General features: G+C 31.5%; 1 protein-coding gene and 1 pseudogene across 2 annotated transcripts; one reads left to right on the top strand and one right to left on the bottom strand.

Moving 5' to 3' along the window:
- The first annotated feature begins 1,351 nt into the window (after positions 1 to 1,351).
- Positions 1,352 to 7,984, top strand: LOC105798917 (CBL-interacting serine/threonine-protein kinase 1). Of its 2 annotated transcripts, none has more exons than XM_052620851.1 (12): positions 1,352 to 1,868; positions 2,010 to 2,072; positions 4,906 to 4,977; positions 5,084 to 5,191; positions 5,304 to 5,384; positions 5,475 to 5,654; positions 5,734 to 5,946; positions 6,046 to 6,150; positions 6,245 to 6,361; positions 7,249 to 7,311; positions 7,415 to 7,489; positions 7,620 to 7,984. In XM_052620851.1, the coding sequence occupies exons 1-12, from the start codon at positions 1,674 to 1,676 to the stop codon at positions 7,647 to 7,649; spliced, it is 1,302 nt and encodes a 433-aa protein (XP_052476811.1). In that variant the 5' UTR covers positions 1,352 to 1,673; the 3' UTR covers positions 7,650 to 7,984. The 2 variants fall into 2 exon arrangements, with proteins under 2 accessions (XP_052476811.1, XP_012484613.1); XM_012629159.2 differs by having other exon boundaries at positions 1,353 to 1,868; positions 7,581 to 7,984.
- Positions 7,985 to 10,389: 2,405 nt separating this feature from the next.
- LOC105798914 (mitochondrial outer membrane protein porin of 34 kDa-like) lies at positions 10,390 to 12,870 on the bottom strand (annotated as a pseudogene).
- Positions 12,871 to 13,525: the final 655 nt, after the last annotated feature.

Genomic DNA, 13,525 nt, shown 5'->3' with positions numbered 1-13,525 from the left:
AGGTTTGACTTCCATCCTACACAAATTATGTCCCGGCTTAAATCCCACTATAGGTGGGTCATCGCCGAGATCTATTTTGGTTTGATTCCGAATATTAGTTTGTTGCGTTTTATAATTTTATTTTGTCGTCAAAACAAAATTTTGATTTTGTAAATCAAAATTCAATTTTTTTTTTCCTCCAAATAGATCAAAAATTGCGGAACCAATAATATTTTTTCCAACAGCAACAACAAATGCATAGCATATAAGTTTGATCTTTTGGTAAGTGATTGACGAAAAGCTGGAATAATTAGGATAAGTATGCAATTATTATGTAACAGTACCACCGTTGTTCTTTCCTTTGCTGAAAAGCTACCAAAATGGGTAAGTAAGCATTTAAACGTGGGCTTGGCCTCTTTGTCCTATATCCATGGTCTAATTGTGGTTTTAATCCTTCTATTATACTGAAAAATTGGATTTAACTCTACTATTTTAATTTGACATAATTTGGTCCTTTATGTTTATAATGTATTGTTAGTTAAATTGAAAACTTGAAATTTTCTCTTTTGTTTTTGTTATTCAATCTTAGTTAGGGTTAGATGAAAACCTGATCAACCGTATTTAATTATTAATAAATTTACATGTCAGTTGAATACTTATTTTTTCTAAAAACTCCTTGTCAACACCTTAATGAAAGCAGTTAACAATACTATCAAATTGGACCTACTAGTAAAGTTATAGAAGTAGAGGAATCATCTATTGAATGTTGGGTGGATGTGGGAAAGGACTTGATACCAAGTATTCAGTTGACACTAATTTTGGGTTTAATCATTGAACAATAACTTTGTAAGATCGAAGTGATGGTTGAACAATTACACCATTAAACCACCGATTCAACAATAATTAGATAAAAAATGGATTGAACCCTCTATTTTTTTTTGTCTCAATTTTCAATTTTTGCTAATTGATAGCAATTTACTTTATAGTTAGTTATATACCACTAGTTTAATTGATCAAATCACTAGTCCTTAGTTCAATCTGTTTTGAAAATACTTACCCTTTCCCTCATAAAAAAAGGAGGCAAGAACCAATTTATGTGAAATTAAAGTCGAGATTAGTAATTTGAGTATTAGTTCAGTTGGCATTGTTACTGTTACTGTTACAATAATATAAAGATTATGACTTCAAGTGCACTTAAGCATGCAACATTATGGATGGAATTTAGATTTTGTATAAATTAAAGGAAATGGAGGGATCAAAACTCAAATTTTAGTATAGTAGAAGGACTAAACCAGAATTAGATATACTTTTATATTAAAATGTTTTGTGTAATAAAATATTTTAAACGAGGAGAAGCATAAAAAGGAAGGTTTCAACGGTTTCATAAGTTAAAGAACAATATTTTTGGCGTCTAAACTCCTCTCTTCCCCTTTCTCTCCTCCATTATCTTCTCTTTCAAGGCTTCCTTCGTTTACCAGTATTACTTTTCCTACTCGTAGCTTAGACTAGTATTTTTTTCCATTTATATATTCATTTTTCTCATAGACGTTCGTTTATAACAAGAAATTAGATAACAGTGCGAGAGACAAACAGAGAGAGAGAGAGAGAGAGAGAGAGAGAGAGAGAGAGATCTTTGATTGATTGATAGTTTTTTTATTATAGATTTAGATTTACAGAGATCAAAGGAGGAGTGAATGGGCAGCAAGAGAACAGCGGAGGAGAACAAGAAGAAAGGAATTTTGCAATTAGGAAATTACGAATTAGGGAGGAATCTCGGCGAAGGAAATTTCGGCAAAGTTAAATTGGCTAAGAATCTCCATTCCGGCCTCACTTTCGCCGTCAAGATCCTCGAAAAGTCCAAGCTCATTCAACTCAGCATCGCCGATCAGGTACCTTCCTTTCTTTCAATTTCTTTCCGATTGATGTTTGTTTTGGTTAATTTCTGCTTGTGATTATGTTCTCTGATTTCTGTTTATGGCATTTTTCAAATTACAAATTTCGAAAAATCTTGAATCTGGAAACTTGCGCAGATAAAGAGAGAAATCGCTACTTTGAAACTCCTCAAACATCCTAACGTGGTTCGCTTACACGAGGTATGTCCTTTTTGTTTATCATATCTCAATCATTTGTGGTGTTGTTGAATGCCGATTAATTTATTATTTTACTCTCTGTGATAAACGCATTTTCTTGTTTGGACTTTTGATTACGTGGTTAAAAAAGATTAAATTAATTCCTGATTTTGTGCCGTAATTTTGATGGATAAGAATCCATTAGTACTCTGCTTTCAAACTTCAATTTTGTATTGAAGTTTGTATCCAAACAACTTCCACCACCTATAACCCGAAATGAAGCACCATAGATTTAAAAAAAATAAAAAATGGACCGTCCAATAAAGTTATATAAATTTAATAAAAAATTAGAGAACCGGTTAAAATAGATAAAATCAACATCTTTGTTTTTCTTTTATTATGAATTTTGGAATTTTTGACAAAAGGAATTTGAGTTGCATATTGGTTTTTTTTCATTAAAATTTCCGATTTTTATTTATTTATTATTAAATTTTATAATTATTATTCATTTATGTTTTAAGATTTTCAAGATGATTAAACCAATTTTTTTCCCCAAATGGTTGAAAGTTTTAATTTTCCCACTTATTTTAAAGTCGATTTTTAAAATTATTATTAATCAAAGTGAAACTAGGAATTTCATTTAATGGGCGTAGATATAATTATAAAATTAAAACAAATGTATTAAAATAGCTTAAAGTAATTATTAATTTTCATAAAACTAAAAATGTCATTCTTTTATTTAATGAAAAGTTAAAGAAAAGAACATCAATTTAATGTTTTAATTTTTGGGGCCTGCCTGCCCCTTCTACACCCCGTTATTAATGTATGTTTCAAATTTGTCTAAATGATTGAACTTGTTAGATCATTTTATTCAAAAAATTTATTATTTTTTAATTATTATTAATTTATATTTTAAAATTTATTAAACCATTCTAATCCATCTATCAAATCAATTAAATAGAAAAATAAAAATTTAATCCTATGATTTTATTTTTATTTTATTTTTTCTAATCATAACAATCGCACTCATATGATACAAGCCTTGATCAGACAACCTGCACCAGATAAGAATTGGATTGCCTCGACTATATTTGACGGGGTATCAAATTGGACCATTCTTCCGTCTTAATCCACTTTACCACACGGATCATTTTTCTTCTTTTTTTTTCCCTGACCAACTAAAACAAAATTCTTGCCCACTCAAATTAAGCCACGTGTAAAGCAAGTCACATCACGTTTTAGTTATGCACGTGAACTACATGTCTCATCTGAACCTCATACCCATAAAATCTGGTCGGTTAGTTACTATTTTTTTAATCTATATTGTTTATTTATTGCTACCGTCGCTGTTTTTACTATGAACCACAAATACGTGACGGTGAGATACGCAAGCGCTAGCCACATATTTAAAACCTACTCTTTAATTTTTAAATAGGAAATAGCCAATAGGAGAATGGCCAGCAGGTCAAGTGGGGCCCATTTCTCTCGTTATAATTATTATTTTCACATATATCCAGTTACACGTTTTCTCATGACTTTGATTCCTGTACTTTATGAAAACATCTGTTTGTATTTAAATATAAAGTAGAGTAAATAATATCTGGTACAATACATTCGTAGCAACATAAACTAGCCAACTACTGGTCAATATCAGACTTATTCTAAACGAGTCTAAGGGGGAGTCGAATTGAAATGCCAAATAGGGAAGTTTTGTATACAATTAAAATTTATTATTGATTATAAAATTTTCTAATAGATGATAGAATCAACTGGTCCGATTAACTTTTAATATGTATGTATATATATTTATTTTTAAATATATAAAATATAATATTTTAATCAGAATTCCAATTCAACTTTTAATTTATTTAACTAATCGATATTAAATCAGGTTAGTTAAATCAGTTAAGATCTAAATCAATCGGTCAATTAAAGTATAGGTTTAATTAAATTTACTATCAAGTCTTGAAAGATTTAAGTATTGAATATAAGTTATAAATTTTTCTACTTTGTATTTTAGAAATTTTTTATACAATTCCAACTACTACTTATAAATAAGATAATATGTACTTAAGCACACTTAATCCATATTCTTCCTTTTGTTGTAAAAATAACAGAGCCAATTGATTCAATTAGCTTAATTAATAGTATCTGATATCATACTTTATGAAAATTGAAAAATTAATCTTTTGAGTAACACCACTAAATCTTACTGTTAAATTAGTAAAAATTTGTATTTCAATAATTTATTTGTATTGAATTAATATCATCAGTCCCCCACCAGCTGGTAGCCCACAACAATCACCACTTTTTTTTTCTGGGCAATTTCTATTTGTCTACACAGTAAATAACAAAATAATTAGAATCATTAAATCGAATTTTGGGGGCCGCAATTATGTATTTGAACCCACCAATTTTGCAAGTGGTAGGCGTTTTCGTAATGGGTGTCATTTTCTTCACTTGTTTTCTTGGTTAATTTTTACAACATATCCTAGGCTCTATGTTGTTATTTTATTTACATTTCCACCAGGAAGAACAAAAAGAATTCATTGATTAATTTGTTGCAAAACTAATGCTAGAATCATAGAATGTGATTTAGGTTCATATGATTTACGTAAAAATCTAAGTATTCCATGCCGTTCCATTAGTCAATAAAAAAGGTAAAAGGTCAACTTGTTAAATCATCAAAAAGAACCGATCCCTTTTATCCCAATGTTTTGCTTCTAGATTTTGACAATGTATGTGATATTTGTCCTAATGTTGTTAATCTCTTGTTAATGATGACAATCACAATCATAAGATTAAGAGTGGTACTTAGTTGCTGTAATGATGCCTTTGCTTTATAATAAACATGCAGGTGTTGGCAAGCAAAACCAAGATTTACATGGTCCTAGAGTACGCAACTGGAGGGGAATTGTTTGTCAGAATTGTAAGGGACTTGATGAAATTACTTTTAGGGGTCCTTTCTGCTGCAATAATATTATTTAGTTTACATTGATTTGTTTTGCTTAGCTGCTTTTTTTGATCATGTACAGGCATCCAAAGGGAAGCTATCAGAAGCAGAAGGAAGAAAGTTCTTCCAGCAATTAATTGATGGTGTTAGTTATTGTCACAACAAAGGTGTTTTCCACAGGGATCTTAAGGTCCTTTCATTACCTCTAAACCTATCATATATTTGATTTGTTAAAGCATTAAACAAAGGTCCTTTCATCACCTCTTCTTTCCATTATTAATATATATGTTTATTTATTTCAGCTGGAAAATGTTCTGATTGATGATAAAGGGAACATAAAGATATCTGATTTTGGCCTTAGTGCATTGCCTCAACATATTAGGGTACGTAAAGTGTTCATCATCTAAAAATGAAAATCACCCAAAAATAATGATATTCTTCTATTTTTAATTTCGTTTTCAAAATATTTTCAGGAGGATGGCTTACTGCATACAACATGTGGAAGTCCAAACTACGTCGCGCCAGAGATTTTGGCAAATAGAGGGTATGATGGTGCCACTTCAGACATATGGTCATGTGGTGTCATCTTATATGTCATTCTCACCGGTTATCTCCCTTTCGATGATAGAAACCTTGCAGTTCTTTATCAAAAGGTAATCGGATTGTGCTTTTTTCTTTAAAAAAATATTAATTTCCTTTATGTGTAACCCTTTTGTGAGATTTGGATTTCAGATTTTCAAAGGGGATCCTCAGATCCCGAAATGGTTGTCACCTGGGGCTCGGAACATGATAAGAAGGATTCTTGACCCAAACCCTGAAACCAGGATAACAATGGCGGGTATCAAGGAAGATGACTGGTTCAAGCAAGACTATACTCCTGCTGTACCTGATGATGAGGAAGAAGATATATATATTGATGATGAAGCTTTCTCAATGTGTGAAGTGGTATGTACAACCCCTCCTCCCCCCAATATATATAATCTTTGATGAGTCCTTTGTTTGCAAGTTTTGAACATAACGGAGAGAAACACTATTTTGATGAAGGGTTGTGATGGAGGTAGGAGTCAAGAATCACCTACTCTCATTAATGCTTTTCAGTTGATAGGAATGTCATCGTGCCTAGACCTTTCTGGTTTCTTTGAGAAGGAGGTACCAGCCAAACTAATTAAGGCCTCCTTTCTTTAATGTAAGCACTGTATCATGCAATTATATCTGATAGCAACTAGTTGTTATGAATATGCAGGATGTATCTGAAAGGAAGATCAGATTTACCTCAAATCGTTCGGGTAAAGATTTGCTTGCAAAGATCCAAGACACGGTGACAGAGATGGGATTTCGAGTCCAAATGAGAAACGGAAAGGTTAGTAAACTGATTTATATAGTTGCTTTGCTTAATGCACTGCATTTCTCTGTTTACAAATTAAATGCATGATTGTGAGGCTTAATTTAGTATAGTTTGGTGAATAATGCACATATAAATTGTTTGAAAAGAACCATTATGTTAAAACTGGTACTGTATTAGATTATTTTTAATAGTAATTGAATAAATTATTAGCATTAAAAATATATAAATATGTTGTGAAAATTTATGTAAAAATATAGTTTTAGATTTTCTTTAAAAAATTATTTCATTCTAATAATTCTTTTGTTTTTAATATTATCATCAAAAGTTAAACATGTGATTATTTAATGAATATAAAAAAATCATTAAACATTCAAAAAGTGTTTATGGCAACAGCAAAAAAAGCGCGTCTTTTAACAGCTTTTGCTTTTGGTTCAAGAAGCACGAGTTTTTTTGGTAATAGTTCAAAAAGCACGAGTTTTAGATGATAAATTCATCTTGTTTAATACTTCGGCTGCACTTTTTTGAATTTTGATAGCCAAAAGTACTACTTCATATGTTTTCTCCAATATAAATTAAATACCTCTTAGATGGTTTAGCTTCAATCATATATTACATATACCTATATTTATTATAAAGTTTTTAATTGAGAGAGTATAATTTTAACTTGTAAGAGAAAATAAAAAGATAATAGAATTTTGAATCTATATTCTTTTAGTTTTTTTTCCATTTATACTTATGATTAACCAAAACTTTAATTATTATTTATATTAATTTTTTTATAAATATATTTATTATGTAATTTTATGGTTGACCCATATCATACATATGCTATAATCTAATTTGGAATATATGCTTGATGGTAATGGCAACAATAACACTATAAAATTTCATGTTGATTTCAGTTGAAAGCAACGCAAGAGCACACGGTCCAAAAACGTCTTGCCAGTCTTTCAGTTGCAGCTGAGGTATAAATTCTCGTGCTAAAATACGAGCAAAATTCGTTGTGAGCTTTTGATTCAAAATTCACTATATCAAAGTGTAATCGTGTGATTAAATTATGCACGCCAGGTGTTTGAGATAAGTCCGTCATTGTACGTAGTTGAATTAAGAAAATCATATGGCGATTCTACAGTTTATAGACAGGTACACGAAAGTATACAGTATTTTGCTCTGCTTTAACCACATATATTTAAATAAAATTAAGATGTGACATTTATTATGTATATAATTGCAGTTATGTACAAAGCTATTTAATGACTTTGGCGATCCTCAGGGCCAAGGCCTGGTGTCCACAGAAGCTTGAGTGACACACAGGTTGGGTTGGCTCCACCAACATTTAAGGATCTCAGTTAGATCTGTGAGCCTTAGAGGGGATGAATTTATTTAGGCTATATATTTTATGGTATAGGTGATGTTTTTTTTTTTTTTTTGAACTTTCACAAAACAGAGATTCAAAGTAATAGTATTTATGTCGAGGAAGCAGCAGTTTATGCTCTAGAGACTGCTTTCCGCATGTTCATATTAGATTGCTTATGTTTTATTGGAAATAATTTCCAATTTTTTGAAAAATGTTATATTTTCTGGTGTTTAAATAATTTTATGTAAAATATTTTTTTTGTTCAATAATTTTTCTTAAAATCATGTAGCTAAATAAGCCAACGTATTGTTGAAGAGCACCAATATAAACCTCCTCAAATATTAAGCTTTGAAAGGTTGAAGGGCGCATTACCAAGAATTCGTACTGCCCTTAATGTGTTTTAAAAGTTGTTCATCTTCATGCATTAGATTTTTATGGTAGCCCGAACTTAAATAATTGACATGCCCTATTAGAGAGATATGGTGAGTTGATTGAGTTGTCATTAGTTCACATACAATCTCCAACTCATATCCTCCTCCTTAACCATCACTGTAGGTGATGCAGAAGACCTAAACCCTAATCCCACCATTTCTCTAAACCAATCTTTCTATTTCATTATTTTGTATGGCAGGATATTTATGGGGTCAAAATTCTTATAATCCTTCAAACGAATTTTTTGGTCTTACGGCCTATTAGTATAAAGTCCTTGTGGCTCGAAACAGCTCCTTAAATTCCTCTAGCAACTAATCTAAATTAGTAGCATTCCCCTTCAATGGTGCTAGAAATTTGTTTAGTAACCGAGTTGGGGATTATTGTAAGTACAAGGCCGTAGTTGTTGGAATCAGGCTAACGGTTGGACCGAGAATCAATCGATATACTAGCACAAATAAAGGGATTGAATTGGTTGGACCGTAAACCATTTTAAACCGGAATAAAAAAAATCAATTGAGCCAACAGTTAAACCATATTTTATAATTTTTCAATAATCTATTTAATTGAAATTGGACTGAGAATAAATGACCTAATCAGTTCAACTACCTATCTAATTCTAAAAACCTTTGGACAAGGTTTATACTCCATCCTATTCGTTAAGGACAAGTAACAATGGAGAAGCTTGATCGGAAGGAATTAGTTGAGCTGCATAAGGATTTATTCCCTGCCAAGTAAGCCATCACCATTCCGCTGGAACTCACAAAATCCCACATGATGGGTCCTAGGGTAGCTAACCATTGCATGCCTGGTACTAAATCACACCCTGTCAAAGGCTACACTATAAAATTACAAAGTATAGTTGGACTTGTGCACTTTCTAAGGAATATTCTGACATTTTTCCTAAGTATAAAGAATGCCTCCCTTCATAATGGTAACATTAAGCTTGCGTCCTTGCCACATGGGTTGTATTTGTCTTAGTGCCTTAGCAAGGTCCTATCAATGAAGTTATGGGTGCTTCATGAATGAACCAGAACACTAACGGCACGTTTAGTTTATTGGAATAAAATAGAGTTGTAATAGAATAGAGTTGTAATCAATAATTAGATGGTTTAGTTGAATGGAATGGAACTGTAATAATATTCTTGTGTTTGGTTGAATAAAATAGATTTCTAATAGCATAAGGAAAAAAGCTAAAATGACTAGAATACCCTTAGTAGAATTTTTTTAGATCGATGTTTGTTATTATTAAATTTTAATAGGATTATTATTAAATTATATTTAATAATAAAATATTTTAAATATATTTTAATATAATTATTATTAAATATAATTTAATAAAAATAATATATAATTTAATAACATTCTTAATATAATTATTTTTATATAAAAGTATATTAAAATATTTTTATTTTATATAAAATTATATTAAAATATTTTAAATATTTTATTTACTATATTTTAAAACACTATTATTTGAATCCATTGCTTCTATGTTCATTATAGTTGATAGACAACAAATACATTCTAAAAGCTTAATTGTTAATGAATTTAAAATCTTTAAAAATATTTTTGGATTCGAAAATTTCATATCTTTAACCCTTTTTAATCTAATTTTATTTGTTTAAAATATATACATTTTATTCTTATTATTTACACCTTCCTTTTGTTTTAAAAATAATTAATATTAATTGTTAAAAAATATTTAAAATTTATATTTTATATATCAAAATATTAAGAAAGAGCCAATAATAAATTATTTTCTTTTATATCCTTACTAGAAAAATATAACATTAATAATTTAAACATTATATAAATACATATTTTATATCATAACATCACGTTAAAAGTAAACGTTTTATCTATTAAAACTACTTTTTGATAGCAAACTAAACACTTTTAAACTAAATTCTTTAAAGTGTTCATCCTCTTTTGTAACACCGTTATTCCAAATTGTGCCGTAAAAAATAATTTGCTCTTTACTTAAACATAAATATACTAATTTGTCTATTTCTTAAATAGAGATCAAAATACAAGTCGACTCATAATATAAGAGCCCCCAAGATAGTTCTACCTTTAGGCAATCTCACCGCCAATAATGAAAGCTTTCCATGGCCGAATTTTATAAGCCGATCCAATGTTAGACTTTATGCCTATACCTGTTACCAAGTTCTATATCAAGTAAAAATTGTCCTCAACAAAGAAAAAGTACAACCCTTATTTTTCTTTATTAGCAAATTTCATGAAAAAATAAAGAGAGCCTCTAAAAAAATTTATGGGGCAAACCAAAGGTACTTCACCTCATTTAAATAAGGAATGACTAAAACCAGTTATCACATTTTTTTTTTCACTTTATTCTTTTTTAAAATGAAAAACCATTGACATAAAAGGGAAGATGGCAACACCATGAAAGTCAACAACAAACTAAAACTTCAAAAATCTTTTTAAGTCTATCATACTCTTACTAAAATGAGCTTCTTCTTTTTTTTTAAGCTCTCAAGGCTTGAGTGCCAAAGCAAGTCCGACCTTGGGACTCTTATCGATAGACTCGATAAAGAGGGATTTCGAGTGCCACTCGTGCTGGATGAGTGCGTTTGCGTTGTCGACATTGTTCACCCGTACCTTGATTGTGGTTAATAGATCTAATGCATGTTGTGTACCCACGGTGATGATGTTCACATTGGTAGAGAAGCTATGGGTCACCTCAGCACCAACAGCAGTGTTGGTCGATGAATTTACAATATGGTAGTAAGATGCGTTAACTACATCACCCTTTTCATTCTTGCATCGACAAACAAGGTATTAAACTTGAGATTATATCATTTGGAATGTTCAGCTGTAGATAGGTATATAGAACATAACCACATGCAAAGCCAAAGAAGCAATGAGGTCTGTATTGGTGAAGCTCAATCACGCGTTGCATTTGGTGAAATTCCCAGTCTTCATGTCGAATTAGATATCGGTACCTAGTGCAATAACATTTGTTCCAAGCACAGCCGAGAAGTTAACTATCGGGTTGACAGTCAATCCAATGCTTGAGCTTATCCCAACATACTCATGCAAATACTGGAGTTCAATCTGGTATACACAAAAGCGAAAAGATAGACATGTCCAACAGCATCTCAAACACATTCTAAGTAACACGTTCTCGCGACAAAAGCCAAAACAAGAAGGAAGTTTCGAAAGATGCAAATTGAAATATGAGACAGAATTTTGTACCTTGTCAGACCTCTGATCAGGGACTCCGAAGCCAAAGATTGCATTTAGCACGGGTGCAGGTTCATCAACTGTTATGGTGGTAAATAACTGATAAACATAATGTACTTTAGTACATCAAACGATTTTCAAAAAGGCTTACAAAAGATGGCAAACATATATATCAACAACAAAGGAATATAAGAAGGTAAAAAAGGAACTACGAACTCAACCAAAGAGATCCTTCAATTGAAAAGCATTTCCGCCAAAAAGGACAGGTCCCAAGAAGTATGATGTTCTAAACAATGTTATAAGGCAGAAATTCTCCTGGTTAAAGCTCGAGTTTCAAACATAGAGGGGACAAGACATGATTACTAATTTTATTATAATAGAAGTCGGATGAAGGCCAAAGAATATATAATGGAGGAAAGAGCATCATATCTAACTTGCAAAAGAGAAATTTCGACCAAGAATTCAAACTTATGCATAAAACTAGAAACCAACAGAAGGAGCAGATGAAGTACTTACATTGGAGCTGGTGTCCACTTTGATATCAATTGTAACATTCCTAAACTTCAGCTGAGTATTAACATTAACCAAGAAAAGATCACCTTTCTTTGTTCTGGCAGAGGTAATTGCCTGAAAATAAAGGGAAAAACAACAAAACAAGGCCAAATTAATTCAAGTTCTCATAGCAGATTGAGAAATCGAACATCTTCCATGATACATTGCAGTTAAAAGATTGAGATAACCATGATGAAATTCAAGAAAAATAGCTGTTATTATACTTCAAAAATTGAACACACACACACACACATGTTTGAAAAGCATACACCTTACCTTTAATTTTAGCATAAATTAAACATTCTTTTTTGTAATTAACATAATTTTACAATAAGACATGCATTTAATATAAAATTAAATATGAAAAAAATCACAACTTGAGTTTCACACGACAAAGCATCTCAAATGTATTCTTTAATAATAATTAAAGAAAACATAATCTAGGCAAAAAAAATTTAAACAAACCTAGAAAATATGAACCAAACTTACCACACCAGTGAGAGAGATAGTGGTCAAAGTAAACTTTTGGTCAGTCTGATAATCCTTGTAAAGAAGATCTATAAAATCCCAAAAATTTAAAAATTAGATATAAATATTACAACTTTAAAGCTTTCTTATTTTAAAAAAAGTGGTAATTTTATACCTCTAGCTTTCTTGCCGATTTTCAGTGTAGAGGCCAAGACCCTTGCCCATGATATTTTGTTTTTTGCTTCGAATTTCAGTGATAAAGAAAGGAAAAAAAATGAAGCCCAAAACCATAGAGGTGGATAAAATAAATAGGAGAATCCAAAAATTGAAAAAGGCTATCGGGTTGAAGTGTTACGGGGCTAGACCTTTCGTCTCACAATCCGTGCGGCCTTAGGCGATCCGTTCGTCCCAAACTTGCCTAAGTCAGCCTTTACGCCCAAAAGTGAGGATTCTTTAGAACTCCTCCAAGGCACCAATTTGTATAGCGGAAGCGATTGTGCCAAAAGAAGCTATAAGTGAACAACAGAAAGTCAAAGAAAGAATGCACACAAAGTGTTTGAGTAAATACTCAAAGAATTCTATTACTCTTAAGAATTGAGCTTACAATGGATGAGTACAAATGAGGGGAGGCTCTCTATTTATAGTTGAGCTCCCCAAAACTGACGGTCAAGATACATTTACATCGACGGGCGAGATTCACTATATCCCTTGATTTTAGGGATTTACAAGATTTGCCATATCAAATCTAATCTAATCTTTACAAGATATGATTCCCTCTATCTTCTAAGATTAGTTACTAAAATTAGCCTAAGTTGCCATGTCTTCATCATCGGGCCAACCAGGCTTCAATCTGACAGGCTTCTTCAATAGTTCTCTGAATCGGGCCAGTTCTCGTGGGTTAAATGATCCCCATCTAATCGATAGACCTCCATGGGGCGCTTCTTGTGCCATGGTCACCGGCTTTGCACTTTGGCCCGTGACAGAAGGAGGAAGGTAAAGGTGAGGGCAAAAATTGAAAAGGCAAAAAAAACAAATCCTATTCAACAACTATTCAGTGGTGAGCGAAGGGAATGACTATGCAGCCTCTTCCTTGAATAGGAACGGATTCAGTGTAGGCCGTAATAAGCATTACAGCCAACCAAACATTAGTTTGGTGGTGGGCCCAT

Source organism: Gossypium raimondii, chromosome 9 (assembly GCF_025698545.1).
Source record: "Gossypium raimondii isolate GPD5lz chromosome 9, ASM2569854v1, whole genome shotgun sequence".
NCBI lineage: Eukaryota > Viridiplantae > Streptophyta > Magnoliopsida > Malvales > Malvaceae > Gossypium > Gossypium raimondii.
This window is presented reverse-complemented; position numbering and strand designations above follow the sequence as displayed.

Excerpts from the sequence above, each read along its gene's own strand:
- LOC105798917 (XM_012629159.2), top strand. The coding sequence starts at position 1,674 with ATGGGCAGCAAGAGAACAGCGGAGGAGAACAAGAAGAAAGGAATTTTG. Across the intron at positions 4,978-5,083 it reads GGGAATTGTTTGTCAGAATT|GCATCCAAAGGGAAGCTATC; the intron begins GTAAGGGACTTG and ends GATCATGTACAG. Across the intron at positions 5,192-5,303 it reads TTTTCCACAGGGATCTTAAG|CTGGAAAATGTTCTGATTGA; the intron begins GTCCTTTCATTA and ends TATTTATTTCAG.